Source organism: Hemitrygon akajei, chromosome 13 (assembly GCF_048418815.1).
Source record: "Hemitrygon akajei chromosome 13, sHemAka1.3, whole genome shotgun sequence".
In the NCBI taxonomy this organism is placed as follows: domain Eukaryota; kingdom Metazoa; phylum Chordata; class Chondrichthyes; order Myliobatiformes; family Dasyatidae; genus Hemitrygon; species Hemitrygon akajei.
In genome coordinates this window covers 949658-970847 of record NC_133136.1, presented here as the reverse complement: position 1 = coordinate 970847, position 21190 = coordinate 949658, and the positions used below count along the sequence as shown (strand labels likewise).

The window sequence follows — 21190 nt, the reverse complement described above, 5'->3', positions numbered from 1 at the left end:
CTGTGTAGTGCGGGGGGGGGGGGGGGGGGAGCTACACGCATGCGCACTGGCAGAAAGAACGGAACTAAAACCCTGCAACCCAAAAACAATCTTTCAACAGTATTTGTGTATTTACTTTTCTTTTTTTTTCAGGATCTACTGGGAAAGTCTCAAAGATCGACCAGTTGATTGCGATCGATGGGTTGGCGACCACTATCTTATAGTCTCATGGGCTTATAGTCTTATAGGAGGGTGTCATCACTTCCCCGGCTAAAGACTGACTTACTTATAGAGCCTAATGATAAGAATGAACTCATATAACGCTCTTTGGAGCAGTGAAGCCCTTGTCTTAGTCTTTTACTGAAAGTACTCCTCTGTTCATCTAAGGTAGCATACTCCAAAGGACCTCAGTCTCCTCAAGAAGTAGAGGTGACTATGGCCATCTTTGTACACAGCCTCTGTGGTGGACTTAAGTCTGTCATCCAGGTGCATCCCCTGGTACCTGTAGGTCCTCACCACATCCACAGCTTCACCATCAGTAGTAACAGGGAGCAGTGCAGGCTTGGTCTTCCTAAGTCCATTGCCATCTCCTTGTCGGATGTAAGCTGCAGATGATTCAGCTTATACCATTTGACAAAGTCCTCCACCAGGGCCTGTATTCATCCTCCAGTCCTCCTGTTATACACTCAACTGTTGCTGAGTCTCAGAGAATTTCTGTAGACAACATGACTTAGTGTTGTATCTAAAGTCTGAGGTATACAGGGTAAACAGGAAGGGAGCCAAAGAGTCCCTGGTGGGGCCCTAGTACAGTTTATGCTCACGTCTGCCACACAGCTCTGAAGCTGCACAAACTGTGGTCTGCCAGTCAGATAGTCTGTTATCCAGGCTTCCATGGAAGTGCTAATCTGGACTGAACAGAGCATTTCCCCCAGCAATGAAGACTGTATGGTATTGAAGGCACTTGAGAAATCAAAAAACATGATCCTCAACAGTGCTGCCCTGCTTATCCAAATGGGAGTAGGCTCTGTTCAGCAGGTATATGACAGCATTATCGAATCCAACATGCTCCTGGTAGGCAAACTGCAGGGAATCAAGGGCTGATCTGACCAGGGGTTGAAGGTGAGCCAGGACTAGCCTCTCAAGGGTCTTCATGATGTGTGAGATCAGGGCCACCGGACAGTAGTCATTCAAGACTTTCATTCAGCCCTTCTTAGGTACTGGGACCATACATGATGTTTTCCACACAGTTGGGACCCTTTCCAGGCTGAGATTCAGATTGAAAGTGCGCCGGAGAACTCCACACAACTGTTCAACACACACCTTGGGTTTCACACCATCCAGTCCCAATGCTTTGCCATGTCTGAGTTTCCCCAGAGCCCTTCTCAGCTGTTCAGTAGTGAAGGTGAGTCCATGATGACTGGGGAATTGGTGGAAGGTGGGGTCTGGGAGAGGTGAAGATCTGGACAATAGCTGTTGGTATGTGGAGGTGTGGATGGTAGGTGCAGGGAAAGGAGGGGGTATGGACAATCACAAACAAAAGAAAATCTGCAGATGCTGGAAATCCAGGCAACACACACAAGATGCTGGAGGGACTCAGCAGGCCAGGTAGCATCTGTGGAGCTGCATGTATCTTTAATATTTGCATAGAAGAGGTCCAGTGTTTTATTTTCTCTTGTATGACACTTGACAAACTTATCGATAATGGGTGGGGTTGGTGAGAGAAACATGATTGAAGACTCCCGATGTTGTAATGAACACATTGTGGTGTTGAACCTGGAGTCCCGATGTCCGGAGCACAGATTCGTTCTTTCACAGAAATGTGACTGGGATTATACCCTCTGTTGTTCACAAGCACAGCAAGCCCACCTCCCTTCCTCTTACCGCACTGTAGATGAACTCTGTCTGCTTGTAGCATTGAAAACCTATTGGAATCTTGGAACTGCTCATTTAACCATGTCTCGGTGAAACACATAGCATTGCATTCCCAATTTTTGTTCCTGTCGTCTTGAGTATTGCTGGTTCCTCCATTTAATTTTCCAGCGATCTTACCTTCCCCATAATGATAGGAAGGAGATGTGGTTTATATCTCCGCATCTTGTGCCAATTTTACTCAATCTGCAGCCTGATATCTCTGTCTCAGCTCATCCAGAATATCGAGCTTCTGCTGGGCAAACAAAGACTGCTTCCCTGGCTGCTAGTAGCTGTCTCGTAATTACAGTATTGCCTCCACTTCTGTAGTCACAGCACTCAATGGAATAAGGTATATCGAGAGCCGGAAAGATGATGAAACTCTTCTTAAACAAATTAATGTCTATTGTTATTTTGCAGTACAAAAACAAAGGAAACTCCCTAAATAATGTTAAGACAAACAAACAGCTATTGTAATGTGCTGCAACCTCTCTTGGCACACACAATTTTACGGAGTTTAGCCGTGTGTTTGCGGTCATTGTCCTGCTACAGAATGAAGTTGGAACCAATCAGACACACCAAGTTTCACACTAACTTCGCCTGCAGCAGCATATCTTCCCCTAACACCTGTCTGGTTGGCTTTTCAGTTCATACCCTGATTTTCTAGTTAATTTTTGCATTAATCCAGCAAATTTCCCCAGTCTTGATATTCTTCTTCAAGCAAGATTCTCCAAACTAATCTATGGTCAAACTTTTCAGGAGAGGGGACTTAGATTGGGAGAGTTTGAAAGTAGTAGTAACTCTCAGAGAGCACTTGTGAGCTTTACAGGAATTTAAAAGAGGAAAGTTTGTTAAACATAGAAAACCTACAGCACAATACAGGCTCTTCAGCCCACAATGTTGTGCCGAACATACTTACTTTAGTAATTACCTAAGGTTACTTTTCTAAGCTCCATGTACCTATCCAAGAGTCTCTTCAAAGACCCAATTGAATCTGTCTCCACCACCGTTGCTGGCAGCCCATTCCGTACACACACCACTCTGAGGAAAAATACTTAACTCTGACATCACCTCTGTACCTACTTCAAAGCAACTTAAAACTGTGCCCTCTCAAGTTAACCATTTCAGCCCTAGGAAAAAGCATTTGACTATCCACACGATCAATGCCTCTCATCATCTTATACACCCCTATCAGGTCACCTCTCATCCTCTGTTGCTCCAAGGAGACACTCAACCTATTCTCATAAGACATGCTCTCCAATCCAGGCAACATTCTTGTAAATCTCCTCTGCACCCTCTCTATAGTTTCCACATCCTTCCTGTAGTGAGGTGACCAGAACTGAGCACAGTACTCCAAGTGGGGTCTTATATAGCTGCAACATTACCTCTTGGCCCTTGAACACAACCCCACGATTGATGAAGGCCAATACACAGTATGCCTTTTTTTTTGTAATTTATTTTTTTTATTGAAGTTCATCATCAAACATTTCCATAAGATGTATTTCAGACACTGTACATATATATCATTATAATCATATATATCACAAATCTCCACAAAGTACCGTAGATTTCGCACTACAGAGCGCACCTGATTAAAAGCCGCTGGCTCTAATTTTAGAAAGAAAATCAATTTTGTACTTGTACAAGCCGCACCGGATTTTAGGCCGCACCGGATTTTAGGCCGCAGGTGTCCCACGTTGTAATATGAGATATTTACACAGAAAGATATTACACGTGAGGATTTTTTAACTTTTAATTAAATCCATATGGTAACATAAACAAATACATATTGCAAATGCTTTTTTTCGAACCGTGCCTGTAACACGGCTACTTTTAAATATACATACGTATCGGTAACACACAAATTACGTTGCGTATACATTCCAATATCTCCTAACGACTGGTAAAAAAATATATACTGCAGCCTACCAGGAAAAGTTATTGATCGCCTTTAACTTAAAAGCAGCGTTCGCTCGGGTCTAATGCCGCTCGCCCCCCACCTTCCCGTTTATCGCAAACCGGTATTTCCCACAAGACGCGGCGAAACCGGATGTGACGTCATAGTATCCCGGGATGTAGTACTTCTAACTTTAACTAGAAAATACTAACAAATGAATTACTAAGCGAAAATATTATAAACTAAATAACTGCCATAAAGGCAGCACAATGCTTTTCTTCGAGTGTTTTCCATGTTGATGAGGGTGAGTACAAATGACTGATTTACAATAATTTAATTGTGAAAGTGTGCTTGATTTATCGTACAATTTCATTGGACCTCTGTGAACTACTCATCAATTTTATTGGTCTACTGTTACGAGGCAAAATGTTTTTGGCGGCATGAAAAAAAACCATGCATTAGCCGCACTGTAGTAAAGGCCGCAGTGTTCAAAGCTGTTCAAAATGTGGGAAAAAAGTAGCGGCTTATAATCCGACATCTACGGTATTTATCTGAGGTACACACTTATAGAAAAGAGTGGAAAGAAAAAACAAGCAAAAGGAAAGGAAAGAACTATGTACAAGTAGGGAGTGATCTGTTTTTACAAGATTCATTGATTTGTGAGAATAAAATCAGGCCTATGAGGCATTATGTAGTTAAACCATTTTTCCCAGTATGAATCAAATTGTTCCAAATTGGATAAAATTCTTTTACGTTTGATTGGATTTAATAGCCCATTGACATTAAAAGAAATGAATTTTACCTTGTCCTTAGCCATCTGTATTTATCTGTCAATGTATCATTGAAATTAAAATAAAATAAAACTTAATTGATCTGCTCCCTGAACAAATAAGAACCAAGAAACACAAATAATAACACAAATGGCAACGAATGTGTGATTCCAAGGCTGAGGTCTCTAGTAGATGACCCTGCGTTGAGCTAGAGGAAATGTCTAGCTGTGGGGGATAACCCCTCCTACTTGTGAGTTGAGGGCCCCCATTGCAGTATTCATAAAAGTCAGTGAACAAATCCATTACACAGAAAAGATTTCCCTGAGTACTCCTTATATATATATATATATATATATATATATATATATATACACACACACACACACACACACACACATATATATATATATATATATATATATATATATACTCTCATTTTGGTGGGGGAAAAGGAGTAAGTGAGCGAATAAAGAATAACAACTAAGTAATATAAAATCCACATTATAATAAGTATTTTTTGAGATAGGTGTATCACCGTGTACTTTTACTTCCGTTTAGCTTCTCAACATTTTTAAAGTTAGCCAAATCTTATGGCTCTCTTCTGAAGTGGGTGAGGACTGTCTTTGGGAAACTCCAGGTCTCTTCCTGATATATTTCTCTCGGCCTCCTCCCGTCTCCTGCTTTCTCGATTCTCGCACTATTTCCCAAGCAAAGCGGGATAATTCCTCAGCCAGGCTTTCCCCCGTTTTGGTCACGCTGACGGGCAACCCTCTGGCCTTCATGTCTGTAGTCGCCTCTTCCACTGTCTGGTACAACTGCGTCCCGTTGTCGTAAAACACTCGAAGTTTAGCAGGGTACTGAGTTTGAAATCTAATCTTTTTTTGCTTTAGTATTTGCTTTACTTCAGAGTATTCTTTGCGTTTCTGCAGGACCGCGGGGGGGGGGGGTAATCTTGGTCGAAATATATTAATTTATCGTTGAGAAACACTCTCTTCTTACCCCAGGCCCTTCGTAGAATCTCCGCCTTGGTGCTGTACCAAAGGAATTTAATTATTATTGAGCGTGGCTTTCTATACCGGGTAGGTTTCGGGACGAGCGCACGATGGGCTCTTTCGACTTCCAGCTTCATAGCCGAGGGAAGATCCAGCGCGTCCCGCAGTAACTTTCCGACAAACTCCGTCATAGACGAGCCCTCCGCTCCTTCGGGAACGTTGTAGATTCTGATATTTTTCCGCCGTGATCTTCCCTCCAGGTCAAGCAGTTTACCTTCTTGGTGATGTAATATTTTTACTGTCTTACTCAGTATCTGTTCCACATTTTGAACGCGATCTTCCACCTTCTCAATTCGAGTCTCTGCCACCGCTATTTTTTGACTGACACTGGCGAGCTCTGACTTAATATCACTGAGCTGCTGCTTTATTTCTTTCTGAAACTCCATTATCTCTTTCAGGATTTCGAACATATTCACCGCTTCGCCTGAATGAGGCCCAATGTCTGCCTCGCTAGCACGCGGTCGGGTAGGAGAGCCACCCGCTGCACTCCTCTCGGCCGCAGTGTCACTTTTTTTATTTCCATTCTTTTTCCCCATTCTTGCCCCTCTTTTCAGTTCAAATATTTTTCAAAAAATATTATATTTGATAGGTTAACAGGGCTTAATATGCGTTTTTCCAGAGGAGCTAGTGACTTAAGCTGCCATTCTCGATGATGACGTCACCGGAACCTCACAGTATGCCTTCTTAACCACACAGTCAACCTGCGCAGCAGCTTTGAGTGTTCTATGGACTCGAACCCCAAGATCCCTCTGATACTCCATACTGCCAAGAGTCTTACCATTAATACTAAATTTTGCCATCATATTTGACCTAGCAAGATGAACCACCTCACACCAACATCTCATTTGGCTTCTCAATAGCCTGCTGCACCTGCAAATCAACCTTTTCTGATTCATGCACAAGTACTCCCAAGTCCCTCTGCGCTGCAGCATGCCACATTTTTTTTACCATTTAAATAATAATGTGCTCTTTCATTTTTCCTTCCAAAGTGGATGACCTCACATTTACCAACATTGTACTCTATCTGCCAGACTGTTGACCACTCAATTAACCTATCTATAATCGCTCAGCAGACTGTCTGTATTTTCTGCACAATTTGCTTTTCCATTCAATTTAGTATCATCAGCAAACTTAGAGACACTACACTTGGATACCTCTTCCAGATCGTTAATGTATATCTTGAACAGTTGTGGGCCCAGCACCAACCCCTGCAGCACACCACTCACCAGTGATTGTCAGCCAGAGTAACACCATGCATCCCAACTCTCTGCTTTCTATTGGTTAACCAATCCTCTATCCATGCTAATATATCACTCCCAACTCTATGCATACTTATCATACGAATAAGTCTTTTATGTGGCACCTTATCAAATGCCTTCTGGAAATCCAAGTAAATATCGTTCATCTGTTCTCCTCTATCCACTACGCTTGTTATATGGAACATAGAATAGTACAGGCCCTTCTGCCCACAATGTTATGCTGACCCTCAAACCCTGCCTCTCATATAAACCCCCACCTTAAATTCCTCCATATACCTGTCTAGTAGTCTCTTAAACTTCACTAGTGTATTTGCCTCCACCACTGACTCAAGCAGTGTATTCCACGCACCAACCACTCTCTGAGTGAAAAACCTTCCTCTAATATCCCCCTTGAACTTTCCTCCCCTTACCTTAAAGCCATGTCTTCTTGTATTGAACAGTGGTGCCCTCAAAGAACTCTAGTAAGTAAGTTTGTCAAACTTGTTCAGATTCCTTATCGGTTTTGATGAGTCTTAAACAGGTCATTCTAGCAGTAGGTCAGATTTACTGTTGGAAATCCATCAAACATTACTTCATATCCACAGTAATTGAACCATAGAAAACCTACAGCACAATACAGGCCCTTCGGCCCACAAATTTCTGCCGAACATGTCCCTACCTTAGAAATTACTAGGGTTACCCATTGCCCTCTATTTTTCTAAGCTCCATGTATCTATCCAAAAGACTCTTAAAAGACCCAATTGTATCCGCCTCCACCACTGTTGTTGGCAGCCCATTCCACGCACTCACCACTCTCTGCGTTAAAAAAAAAACTTACCCCTGACATCTCCTTTGTACCTACTCCCCAACACCTTAAACCTGTGCCCTTTTGTAGCAGCCATTGCAGCCCTGGGAAAAAGCCTCTGACTATCCACATGATCAATGTCTCTCATGATCTTGTACACCTCTATCAGGTCACCTCTCATCCTCCGTCGCTCCAAGGAGAAAAGGCAGAGTTTACTCAACTTGTCTTTATAAGGCAGGCTTCCCAATCCAGGCAACATCCTTCTAAATCTCCTCTGTGCCCTTTCTATGGTTTCCACATCCTTCCTGTAGTGAGGTGACCAGAACTGAGCACAGTACTCCAAGTGGGGTCTGACCTGGGTCCTATATAGCTCCAACATTACCTCTTGGCTCCTGAATTCAATTCCACGATTGATGAAGCCCAATACATCGTAGGCTTTCTTAACCACAGAGTCAACTTGCACAGCTGCTTTGAGCATCCTATGGACTCGGGCCCCAAGATCCCTCTGATTCTCCAAACTGGCAAGAGTCTTATTATTAATACTATATTCTGCCATCATATTTGACCTACCAAATGAACCACTTCACACTTATCTCTGTTGAACTCCATCTGCCACTTCTCAGCCCAGTTTTGCGTTCTATCAATATCCCACTCTAACCTCTGACAGCTCTCCACACTATCCACAACATGCCCAACCTTTGTGTCATCGGCAAACTTACTAACCCATTCCTCCACTTCCTCATCCAGGTCATTTATAAAAATCACGAAGAGTAAGGGTCCCAGAACATATCCCTGAGGCACTCCACTGGTGACCAACCTCAATGCAGAAAATGACCTGTCTACAACCACTCTTTGCCTTCTGTGGGCAAGTGGGTTCTGCATCCACAAAGCAATGTCCCCTTGGATCCCATGCCTCCTTACTTTCTCAATAAGCCTTGCATGGGATACCTTATCAAATGCCTTGCTGAAATCCATATACATTACATCTACTGCTCTTCCTTCATTGTGCTTAATCACATCCTCAAAAAATTCAATCATGTTCGTAAGGCACAACCTGCCCTTGACAAAGCCATGCTGACTATTCCTAATCATATTACACCTCTCCAAATGTTCATAAATCCTGCCTCTCAAGATCTCCATCAGCTTCCCAACCACTGAAGTAAGACTCACTGGTCTATAATTTCCTGGACTATCTCTACTCCCTTTCCTGAATAGGGAACAACATCTGCAACCCTCCGGAACCTCTCCTGTCCCCATTGATGATGCAAAGATCATCACCAGAGGCTCAGCAATCTCCTCCCTTGCCTCCCACAGTAGCCTGGGGTACATCTCATCCGGTCCTGGCAACTTATCCAACTTGATGCTTTCCAAAAGCTCCAACACATCCTCTTTCTTAATATCTACATTCTCAAGCTTTTCAGTCCAGTGCAAGTCATCACTGTAATCACCAAGATCCTTTTCCATAGTGAATACTGAAGTATTTATTAAGTACCTCTGCCATTTCCTCTGGTTCCATACACACTTTCCCACTGTCACACTTGATAGGTCCTATTCTTTCACGTCTTATCCTCTTGCTCTTCACATACTTGTAGAATGCCTTGGGGTTTTCCTTAATCCTGCCCGCCAAGGCCTTCTTATGGCCCCTTATGGTTTTCCTAAATAATTTCCTTCTTAAACTCCCTCCTGTTAGCCTTATAATCTACTAGATCTCATATTACCTAGCTCTCTGAACCTTTCGTAAGTTTTTCTTTTCTTTTTGACTAGATTTACTACAGCCTTTGTACACCACAGTTCTTGTACCCTACCATAACTTCCCTGTCTCACCGGAATGTACCTATGCAAAACTCCACACAAATATCCCCTGAACATTTGTAATGGTTTACATGTTTTCTTCTTATGGGTCCTTGCACATAAAATCTTTCAATAGAGGAGTGGGTTGATTACTTAGCTGAAAAAAGTGTATATAGATCTTCCACTTAGCAAATCAGAAGCTAAGGGGTTGGCAGGGTTAAGAATTAGGGAATTATGGCAAGAATTGTGGGATAACAGGCATAAGGGGAGACTACAGAATACATAATATTGTTCGGTTTATGGGAGTAGAGTGTAAAACCAGAAAGAAACAAATTATTTTGACATGCCTTAGATTTAGGAAACTATGCTTAATTATTCTTTATATATTGTTAGAATTCTGTGTTGTGCAGCGAATCAAACGGTGGCATGCTCCTGCCAGAATTCAGGAAGCTTGAGAGCAATGTGGTTCACAGACCCGATTGTGAAACGAGCAAAATTACTCCAGAATCGATATATATATAAAAGAAAAAACCCACTCCCAAAACGTAATAACGTACAAGGTAACACATAACATACCCAGCAAAATTAAACCTGACAGTCTGTGTGAATTCTGCCGAATGAAATTAAGAAGTCCCAACAGTATCCACATCCTTCCTGTAGTGTGGTGGCCAGAACTGAGCACCGTACTCCAAGTGGGGTCTAACCAATGTCTTGTATAGCTGTAACATTACCTCATGGCTCTTGAATTCAATCCCATCCACGGTTGACAAAGGCCAACACACCATACGCCTTCTTAACAACACTTTCAACCTGCGCCGAAGCTACCCCAAGAACTCTCAGATCCTCCACACTGCCAAGAGTCCTACCATTAATACTGTATTCCATCTTCAAACCTGACCTACCAAAATAAACCATTTCACACTTATCTGGGTTGAACTCCATCAGTCACTTAGCCCAGTTCGGCATCCTAACAATGTACCACTGTAGCCACTGACAATCCTCCAGACTATCCACAACACTCCCAACCTTTGTGTCATCAGCAAATTTACTAATCTGCCCTTCTACTTCCTCATTCAGGTCATTTATAAAAATCACAAAGAGGAGGGGACCCAGAACACATGCCTGCGGAACACCACTGGTGACCGACCTCCATGCAGAATATGACCCGTCTACAACCATCCTATGCCTTCTGTGGGCAAGCCAATTCTGGATCCACAAAGCAAGATCTCCTTACATCCTATGCCTCCTTACTTTCTTAATGATCCTTGCATGGGGAACCTTATCAAATGCCTTACTGAAATCCATATACACTACATCCACTGCTCTGCTTTCAATGTGTTTTGTTACATCCTCAAAGAATTCAATCAGACTCGTAAGACACGACCTGCCCTTGACAAAGCCATGCTGACTATCAGATTATGTCTCTCCAAATGCTCATAAATTCTGCCTCTCAGGATCTTCTCCAACAAATTGCAGTGTGGATGATCAGAGAGATCTTGGGGTTCATGTCCACAGGACACTCAAAGCTGCTGCGCAAGTTGACAGTGTTGTTAAGAAGGTGTATGGTGTGTTGGCATTCATCAACCATGGGATTGAGCTCAAGAGCCACAAGGTAATGCCACAGCTGTACAAGATCTTGGTCAGACCCTACTTGGAATACTGTGTTCAGTTCTGGTCACCACACTACAGGAAGGATGTGGATACTATAGAGAGAGTGCAGAGTAGATTTACAAGGAAGTTGCCTGGATTAGAGGCCATAGCTTATGAGAATAGGTTGAGTGAACTTTGCCTATTCTCCACGGAGCGACAGAGGATGACAGGTGACCTAATAGAACTGCATAAAATGATGAGGGGCATTGATCGTATGGATAGCCAGAGGGTTTTTTCCAGGGCTGAAATGGCTAACACGAGAGGGCATAGTTTTAAGGTGCTTGGAAAAACGTAAGTGGTAAGTTTTTTTACACAGAGAGCAGTGGGTGCATGAAATGCACTGCCAGCAGTGGTTGTGGAAGCGGATACAATAGGGTCTTTTAAGAGACTCTTAGAGAGGTACATGGAGCTTAGAAAAATAGAAGGCTATGCAGTAGGGAAATTCAATGCAGTTTCTAGAGTAGGTTACATGGTCAGCACAACATTGTGGGCCAGAGGCCCATAATGTGCTGTAGATTTCTATTTTCTATATTCTCTTTGAGAGAGTGCAAAATTGGAGACCTCTTGGGAAACACGGCAGGGCAAGTAACTGAAGTGGCAGGGAGGAACCTCACATTTAGAACACAGAACATTACAGCACAATTTCTTCTAAATTCCATCATGGAGTTCTCATTGGAACCTAGAGTGGACGTAAGAAGATGCTTCCTATGGTGGGGGAGTCTGGTACCAGAAGGCACAGCCTCAGAATAGAGGGATGTCCATTTAGTACAGAGATGAGGAGGGATTTCTGGAGGAGAAGCAAAGTGAAGATGGCACTAAACAGCAACTCCTTTGCTTGTATCTTCGGAAACAGCTATATTTCCATCTTTGATTTTTTTTTCCCTTTTCAAGGTTCTTTTGAAGACCCTGACCCAGAGTTACACACTGACTTTGGTTCTTTGCGGGAATGGGACCTGCTTTCAGGGCCTCACAACTGGGCACTTTTCGATATCCAAGGATGTGGCCTGTTAGGTGAGCACTCCATGGTGCTTGATTTTTGTGGCTGTGGAGACGTGCTGATTCTAGGCTGGTACCCCTGACTGAAGGGTCACGAGAGAACACGGAACATCGGGAGCAATGGGTTAACTCCCATGGGTTGTGTGTCCTGAGAGTTGCACCTTTCTGGGGCCGATTCTCTGGGCATAGAGCTCAATAAAAGCAACACAACAGAATTTTAACATTGGAAATCAGCGAGTTGTTTGTTACGTCTCCCCTTTCGCTGTGAAACGGAGACACCTCTTTTTCCCTTATTAAGGAAAAAGAGAGCTGTGGTATGTCAAATTACCAGGTGAACGAGTAGTTTTTGGAATACTGCAAGTCTGTCTCTTTATTGATACTTGCTGCATGTTTGAGTGTTTGGTGGGGGGTGCTGATGTTTTTTTACAAGTGGGGATGGGGTGTCATTGGCTTGCTGCTGGTTGTGCGTGGGCAGGGGGGAGCTGGGGGGGACTTTGGGGTTCTAACGTTTAGTATTCATTCCTTGGGGCACTCCTCTGTTTTTGTGGACGTTTGCAAAGAACAAAAATTTCAGGATGTATATTGTATACATTTCTCTGACATTAAATGTACATATTGAATTTCTTTAAGTAGAGGGTAGTGAATCGCACTTTCGGCTGTGGAGGCCAGATCTTTAGGTATACTTAAAGTGGAGGTTGATATGTTCTTGGTTAATCAGGGTGTCAAAGATTATAAAGCAAATTTGATGAGCCGAATGGCCTAATTATGCTTCTATGTCTTATGGTTAAGGGTGAACGGTGAAATATTTAAGGGGAACCGAGGGAGAGACAGTGGAAGCAGTGGGTAAAGGTTTGATTTCAATACATGAGAAATTTGAATAAGTACATAGATGGGAGAGGCAGAATAAGTTTGGCATGGACTGAGGGGCCTGTTTTCTGTCCTGTAATGTTGTACGATTATGACTTTAGAAACTAAGTTTTTCCATGGGAAGGGATCACAAACAAAAGGGCAAAGGTTTAAAATGATTTGTAAAGGGAATATAAGAGGAATGTTTTTAAACAGCTATCAGGAACACTTGCAGAGTAGGTGGTGAAGAGGGGCACAATCTCTAAGAGGCATTTAGACAGGCCTTTGAAAAGTTGTGGCATGCAGAACAAATGCATGGTAGATAGGAGCTCATTTCAGTGCCGTACAACACCATGAACTTCAGAATGGAATCAAAATTCCTTATACAATTTTGTACACTACCTAACCTTTCTACTTACTCTCTAGAAATTCAATCTCAGCATCTTCAGTCTTCACAGACACACTGTTGAACATCTTGGTAGGCCCATCACTCCTCCTCATTGTGCAGGTAGACAGACTGTGCAGAACACTTGTTTTCCCTGCCCCATCAAGGCCAACCACAAGAATGTGTTTCACATTTTCTTCATCCTTTCAGAACAAAAAAAAGACAAATGCTTAAAAATGAATTTGGTCTTTACAAAACTTGATAAAAATTGACAAGATGAATTTCTACACTCAGTTTCAGGGCGCATTTGACCAGGAAGTGGCCTGGTCGAGGGAAGTGTCTGGTGTGAAAAGTGCTAGTCTTTGGCACGAGAGTCTTCGGCAAGGAGACTACACCAGGCACAATTGCAGAGGGTGAAGACATGACCGCTAAGCTGATTCAGTGCGCTACGTGCATGATGTGGGAGGTCAGGGACACTGATGGTGCCCCCGGCTGCTACAGCTGTGGAAAGTGAATCCAGATTCAGCTTCTGAAGGAGCATGTTGCAGCACTGAAGAAGGAACTGAATGACTTCAGGTTTATCCGCGAAAACGAGGGTTTTCTGGACAGGACCTACAGTGAGGTCGTTACACCGAGGATACCAGAAGAGAGAAAGGGAGCGACGATGAGGAAGGAAAGGATGCTTGAAGTACAGGAGACCCCAGGGGATGCACCTCTCGTAAACAGGTTTACCTTCTTGGAAGCTGTCAGGACAGAAGATACTGCCAGTCTGAGAGGCGGACAGGTCTGCGAGCCGAAAATTGGTGCAGAAGCAGAGCCGAGGAGTCAGACATCAGGAAGAGCCATGGTAGTAGGGGACTCCATAGTAAGAGGTACAGAAAGGGGTTTCTGCGGCAACAGGCGAGATTTAAGGATGGTGTGTTGCCTCCCTGGTGCTAGGATCCAGGACATCAGGGACCGATTGCAGGGAATCCTCAAGGGTGAAGGTGAACAGCCGGAAGTGGTAGTGCATGTCGGCACAAATGACATCGGGAAGAAGAGGAAGGACATTCTGCAGCAGGACTTCAGAGAACTCGGAAGAAGGCCGAAAAGCAGGACTTCCAGGGTGGTTATCTCTGGTTTGCTTCCAGTTCCTCGTGCTGGAGAGGGCAGGAACAGGGAGATAATGGATCTGAATGTGTGGCTGAGGAACTGGTGCAGGAAGCAAGGATTTACATTCTTGGACCACTGGGATCTGTTTTGGGGTAGGAATGAATTGTACAAAAGGAACGGGTTGCACCTTAATAGGCGGGGGACCAGCATTCTGGCAGACAGGTTTGCCACTGCAACACGGATGTGTTTAAACTAAGTAGTGGGGGGGAGGGGATGAACTAGAAATACAAGGATGGAGTTAAAGGGAAAGTGAAAATAAGAAAAGTTAAAAAGGACAACAGAATCAATGGAGTAGAAAGCTCAAGAAGAGATCATATAGTATGGCCAAGTGAAATAGGAATTGATATGAAAGGAGAGGGGAGTACCGAATTAAAAGTATTATATATGAATGCACAAAGTATAAGGAATAAAGTAGATGAGCTTGAGGCTCAGTTGGAAATTGGCAAGTACGATGTTGTGGGAATAACTGAGATATGGCTTCAAGCGGACAGGGTCTGGGAAATGAATATTCAAGGATATACATCTTATCGAAAGGACAGACAGACTGGCAGAGGGGGTGGGGTGGCTCTGTTGGTGAGGAGTGATATTCAGTCCCTTGCGAGGGGGGACATAGAATCTGGGGATGTAGAGTCAGTATGGATAGAACTGAGAAATTCTACGGGTAGAAAGACCCTAATGGGAGTTATCTACAGGCCCCCAAACAGCAGTCTGGATGTAGGGTGTAAGTTGAATGAAGAGTTAAAATTGGCATGTCACAAAGGTAATGATACAGTTGTCATGGGGGATTTCAACATGCAGGTAGACTGGGAGAATCAGAATGGTACTGGACCCTAAGAAAGGGAGTTTGTGGAGTGCCCCCGAGATGGATTCTTAGAACAGCTTGTACTGGAGAAGGCAATTCTAGATTTAGTGTTGTGCAATGAACCGGATTTGATCAGGGACCTCGAGGTAAAGGAACCATTAGGAGGTAGTGACCATAATATGATATGTTTTAACCTACAATTTGAGAAGGAGAAGGGAAAATCGGATGTGTCAGTATTACAGTTGAACAAAGGGAACTATGGAGCTATGAGGGAGGAGCTGGCCAAAGTTCAATGGAACAATACCCTAGCAGGGAAGACAGTGGAACAAAAATGGCAGGTATTTCTGGGAATAATGCAGAAGGTGCAGGATCGGTTCGTTCCAAAGAAGAAGAAAGATCCTAAGGGGAGTAAGGGGCGGCTGTGGCTGACGAGGGAAGTAAAGGGCAGTATAAAAATAAAAGAGAAGCATAACATAGCAAAGATGAGCGGGAAACTGGAGGACTGGGAAGCTTTTAAAGAGCAACAGAAGATAACAAAAAAGGCAATACGCCAAGAAAAAATGAGGTACAAAGGTAATCTAGCCAAGAATATAAAGAAGGATAGTAAAAGCTTCTTTAGGTATGTGAATAGCAAAAAAACAGTTAAGACCAACATTGGGCCATTGAAGACAGAAACGGGTGAATTTATTATGGGGAACAAGGAAATGGCAGACAAGTTGAACAGGTACTTTGGATCTGTCTTCACTAGGGAAGACACAAACAATCTCCCAGATGTAATAGTGGCCAAAGGAACTAGGGTAAAGGATGAACTGAAGGAAATTTATATTAGGCAAGAAACGGTTTTGGATAGACTGTTGAGTCTGAAGGCTGATAAGTCCCCGGGACCTGATGATCTGCATCCCAGGGTACTTAAAGAGGTGGCTCTAGAAATCGTGGACGCATTGGTAATCATTTCCAATGTTCTATAGATTCAGGAACAGTTCCTGCTGATTGGAGGGTGGCAAATGTTGTCCCACTTTTCAAGAAAGGAGGGAGAGAGAAAACAAGGAACTATAGACCGGTTAGCCTGACGTCAGTGGTGGGAAAGATGCTGGAGTCAATTATTAAAGAGGAAATTACGACACATTTGGATAGCAGTAGAAGGATCAGTCCGAGTCAGCATGGATTTATGAAGGGAAAATCATGCTTGACTAATCTTCTGGAGTTTTTTGAGGATGTAACTATGAAAATGGACAAGGGAGAGCCAGTGGATGTAGTGTACCTGGACTTCCAGAAAGCTTTTGATAAAGTCCCACATAGGAGATTACTGGGCAAAATTAGGGCACATGGTATTGGGGGCACAGTACTGACATGGATTGAAAATTGGCTGGCTGACAGGAAACAAAGAGTAGTGATTAACGGGTCCCTTTCGGAATGGCAGGCTGTGACCAGTGGGGTACCGCAAGGTTCGGTGCTGGGACCACAGCTGTTTACAATATACATTAATGATTTACATGAAGGGATTAAAAGTAACATTAGCAAATTTGCTGATGACACAAAGCTGGGTGGCAGTGTGAAATGTCAGGAGGATGTTATGAGAATGCAGGGTGACTTGGACAGGTTGGGTGAGTGGGCAAATGTATGGCAGATGCAGTTTAATGTGGATAAATGTGAGGTTATCCACTTTGGTGGCAAGAACAGGAAGGCAGATTACTATCTAAATGGAGTCAAGTTAGGAAAATGGGAAGTACAACGAGATCTAGGTGTTCTTGTACATCAGTCAATGAAAGCAAGCATGCAGGTACAGCAGGCAGTGAAGAAAGCTAATGGCATGCTGGCTTTTATAACAAGAGGAATTGAGTATAGGAGTAAAGAGGTCCTTCTGCAGCTGTACAGGGCCCTGGTGAGACCACACCTGGAGTATTGTGTGCAGTTTTGGTCTCCAAATTTGAGGAAGGACATTCTTGCTATTGAGGGAGTGCAGCGTAGGTTCACAAGGTTAATTCCCGGAATGGCGGGACTGTCATATGTTGAAAGATTGGAGTGACTGGGCTTGTATACACTGGAATTTAGAAGGATGAGAGGGGACCAGATTGAAACATATAAGATTATTAAGGGATTGGACACACTGGAGGCAGGAAGCATGTTCCTGCTGATGGGTGAGTCCAGAACTAGAGGCCACAGTTTAAGAATAAGGGGTAGGCCATTTAGAACAGAGATGCAGAAAAACTTTTTCACCCAGAGAGTGGTGGATATGTGGAATGCTCTGCCCCAGAAGACAGTGGAGGCCAAGTCTCTGGATGCATTCAAGAGAGAGTTAGATAGAGCTCTTATAGATAGCAGGGTCAAGGGATATGGGGAGAAGGCAGGAACGGGGTACTGATTGTGTATGATCAGTCATGATCACAGTGAATGGCGGTGCTGGCTAGAAGGGCTGAATGGCCTACTCCTGCACCTACTGTCTATTGTCTATTGATGTATATTGTCAGATCAGTGTAATCAGAGCTATATCAACTGAGACCAAAATTTAATGCAAGACACCAAGACTCAGAGATATACCATGCCTAAAAATCCACTGTCAATTTCTGTCAATGTTTTTATTTCCCTTCCACAATGATTCAAAGAACATGGAAGCAAGGACTCATGGGGACCCATTTTATTAATTTCATCTTCTAGCACTTACAGCATAGCTTCCCTACACCAAGGCAATTTTAAGTGCCAGGATGGGAGCAATCCCTGTGGAAAGCAGAAAATTGGGGGTAGGGAAAGATGTGCTTGGTGGTGGGATCCCCTTGGAGATGGTGGAAGTAATAGAATTACATGGTGGACACAGAGCTTCATGAGGTGGTTGGTGAAGGTAAATGTACATGAAATAAAAGATACGTGGGTAAGGGCAGCATTGGTGGTGGAGGTAGGGAAGACCTATTCCTTGAAAAAGGAGGACACCTCAATAGTTCTGGAATGAAAAGCCACATTCTGAGAGTAGATGTGGCAGCAACAAAGGAATTGGGAGAATGGGATGGCATTTTTACAAGTGACAGGGCAGGAAGAGGTATAGTCTAGGTAACTGTGAGAATCGGTGGGTTTATAAGAGATATCAGTAGGTAGACTATCTCCCAAGATGGAGACAGAGAGATTGAGAAATGGGAGGGAGGTGTTGGAAACTGGCCGAGTAAATTTGAGGGCACAATAGAAGATCTCAAATTTTTCAATGACTTTAAGTTCCCTAGCTCCAATCATCTCATTTTCACTATGGATGTCCAGTCCGTTATCCTCCATACCCCACTGTGAGGGCCTTAAAGCTTCTTTCTGAACAAAAGCCCTTCCCACCACTCTCCTCCATCTGGTGGAACTGGTCCTCTCCCTCTCCCTCTCCCACGGGCACTCGCATGGTCTCAGCTATACCTGCCATTTTGTCGACTACATGGAAGAGTCCATGTTGCAAGCCTGCACCGGAATTGCTCCCCAACTCTTCCCACACTACAGCAAACACTGCATTGGGGCTGCTTCCTGCACCCACGTGGAGCTTGTCGACTTCATCAATTTTGCCTCCAATTTCCACCCTACCCTCAAATTTACCTGGTCCATTTCTGACACCTCCCTTCCCTTTCTTGATCTCACTGTCTCTATCTCTGGAGACAGTCTATCTATTGATACCTTTTATAAACGCACCGAGTCTCACATCTACCCGGACTATACCTCTTCCCACCCTGTCACTTGTGAAAATACCAACCCCTTCTCTCAGTTCCTCCATCTCTGCCACATCTGCTCTCAGGATGAGGTGTTTCATTCCAGAACTACTGAAATGTTTAGCTTAACCTCAGTGGTTGGGGAAGTGTTTTAGTCTATTATTAAGGATGAGGTTTTGGGGTACTTGGAGACTAATGATAAAATTAGTCAAAGTCAGCATGGTTTCAGTAAAGGGAAATCTTCTCTGACAAATCTGTTAAGAGTTCTTTGAGACAGTAAAAGCAGGGTGGACAAAGGACAGGCAGTGGATGTCATTGACTTGGATTACGAGAAGGCATTTGATAAAGTGCCACATGAGGTTGCTTAACAAAATCAAATCCTGTGGTGTTACAGGAAAGATACTGGCATGGATAGAGGAATGGCTGACAGGCAGGAGCTAGCGAGTGGGAATAAAGGGGGCCTTTTCTGGTTGGCTGCAAGTGACTGGTGGTGTTCCTCAGGAGTTTTGGGACTGCTACTTTTCACATTGTTTGTCAATGATTTAGATCATAGAATTGATGGCTTTGTGGCAAAGATTGCGGATGATACAAAGGTAGGTGGAGGGGTAGGCACTGCTGAGGACGCAATGCATTTGCAGCAGGACTTGGACAAATTGGAAGAATAGGCAAAAAAGTGGCAGACGGAATACTGTATGATAATGCATTTTGGTAAAAGAAATAATAGTGCAGACTATTATCTAAATGGGGAGAAAATTCAAACATCAGAGGTGCAAAGCGACTTAGGAGTCCTCCAGTAAGATTCCCATTCGATTTCAACATTTGTAAGGTTTCAATGAGATCCCTCCCCCATCCTTCTGAATCCCAGTAAGTACAGACCCAGAGCCATCAAACATTCCTCGAATGATAACCTCATATGATTTGTCCCTGGAATCATCCTTGTGAACCTCCTCTTGACCCTCTCCAATGCCAGCATACAGTGGCATGCAAAAGTTTGGGCACCCCTGGTCAAAATTTCTGTTACTGTGAATAGTTAAGTGAATAGAAGATGAACTGATCTCTGAAAGTCAAAGTTAAAGATGAAACATTCTTTTCAACATTTTAAGCAAGATTAGTGTATTATTTTTGTTTTGTACAATTTTAGAGTGAAAAAAAAGGAAAGGAGCAGCATGCAAAATTTGGGCAACCCAAGAGATTTGAGCTCTCAGATAACTTTTACCAAGGTCTCAGACCTTAATTAGCTTGTTAGGGCTATGGCTTGTTCACAGTCATCATTAGGAAAGGCCAAGTGATGCAAATTTCAAAGCTTTATAAATACCCCGACTCCTCAAACCTTGTCCCAACAATCAGCAGCCATGGGCTCCTCTAATCAGCTGCCTAGCACTCTGAAAATTAAAATAAATGATGCCCACAAAGCAGGAGAAGGCTATAAGACGATAGCAAAATGTTTTCAGGCAGCTGTTTCCTCAGTTCGTAATGTAATTAAGAAATGGCAGTTAACAGGAGCAGTGGAGGTCAAATTGAGGTCTGGAAGACCAAGAAAACTTCCTGCGAGAACTGCTCGTGGGGCTCGCTAGGTGGCGCCTGATGGAGTGAGTTGAGTTGAAGCTTGCTCCTAACTTTTCAATCTTCTACCACTCTTCTATTATTTACTTATACTAAAGCATATAACAATTTTATATGCTTGAAATTTGATTCTTATTTAGAGAAAATGAGTATGCCTCCTGAGACGGTGATGTGCCTCTCCTGTGAGATGTGGCAATCTTGGGGGAACTCCCCTCTCCCGCAGAGTCACATCTGCCAGAAACGCTTGCGGCTGGGCGATCTGGAAGACCGTGTGAGGAATCTGGAGCAGCAGCTGGATGACCTTCGACTCATAAGGGAGAATGAGGCAGTCATAGATGAGAGCTACAGGGAGTTAGTCACACCTAGGCTGCCAGAAGCAGGTCATTGGGTGACAGTCTGAAGGGGGAAAGCGAAGGAGAGCAGACAGGTAGTGCAGAGCACCCCTGTAGCCATTCCCGAGTAATAAGTTTACCGTCCTGAATACTGTTGGCGAGGACGACCGACCAGGTGTGAGCCACGGTGGCAGGGCCTCTGGCACTGAGTCTGACCCTGTGGTGTAGAAGGATGGGACGGAGAAGAGGAGAGCTGTCGTCATTGGAGACTCTATAGTCAGAGGAGCAGACAGGAGATTCTGTGGACGTGAGAAGGAAACCCGCATGGTTTGTTGCCTCCCGGGTGCCAGGGTCCG

General features: G+C 43.7%; 1 protein-coding gene across 1 annotated transcript in view; it reads right to left on the bottom strand.

The window, feature by feature from the left end:
* The window catches only part of arl9 (ADP-ribosylation factor-like 9), a 59269-nt gene that overhangs the window by 24677 nt on the left and 13402 nt on the right, over window positions 1-21190 (bottom strand). The window contains exon 2 of the mRNA XM_073064020.1: window positions 13352-13520. Coding sequence (XP_072920121.1) covers window positions 13352-13520 — 169 coding nt within the window. The remainder of the gene's footprint in view (window positions 1-13351; window positions 13521-21190) is intronic.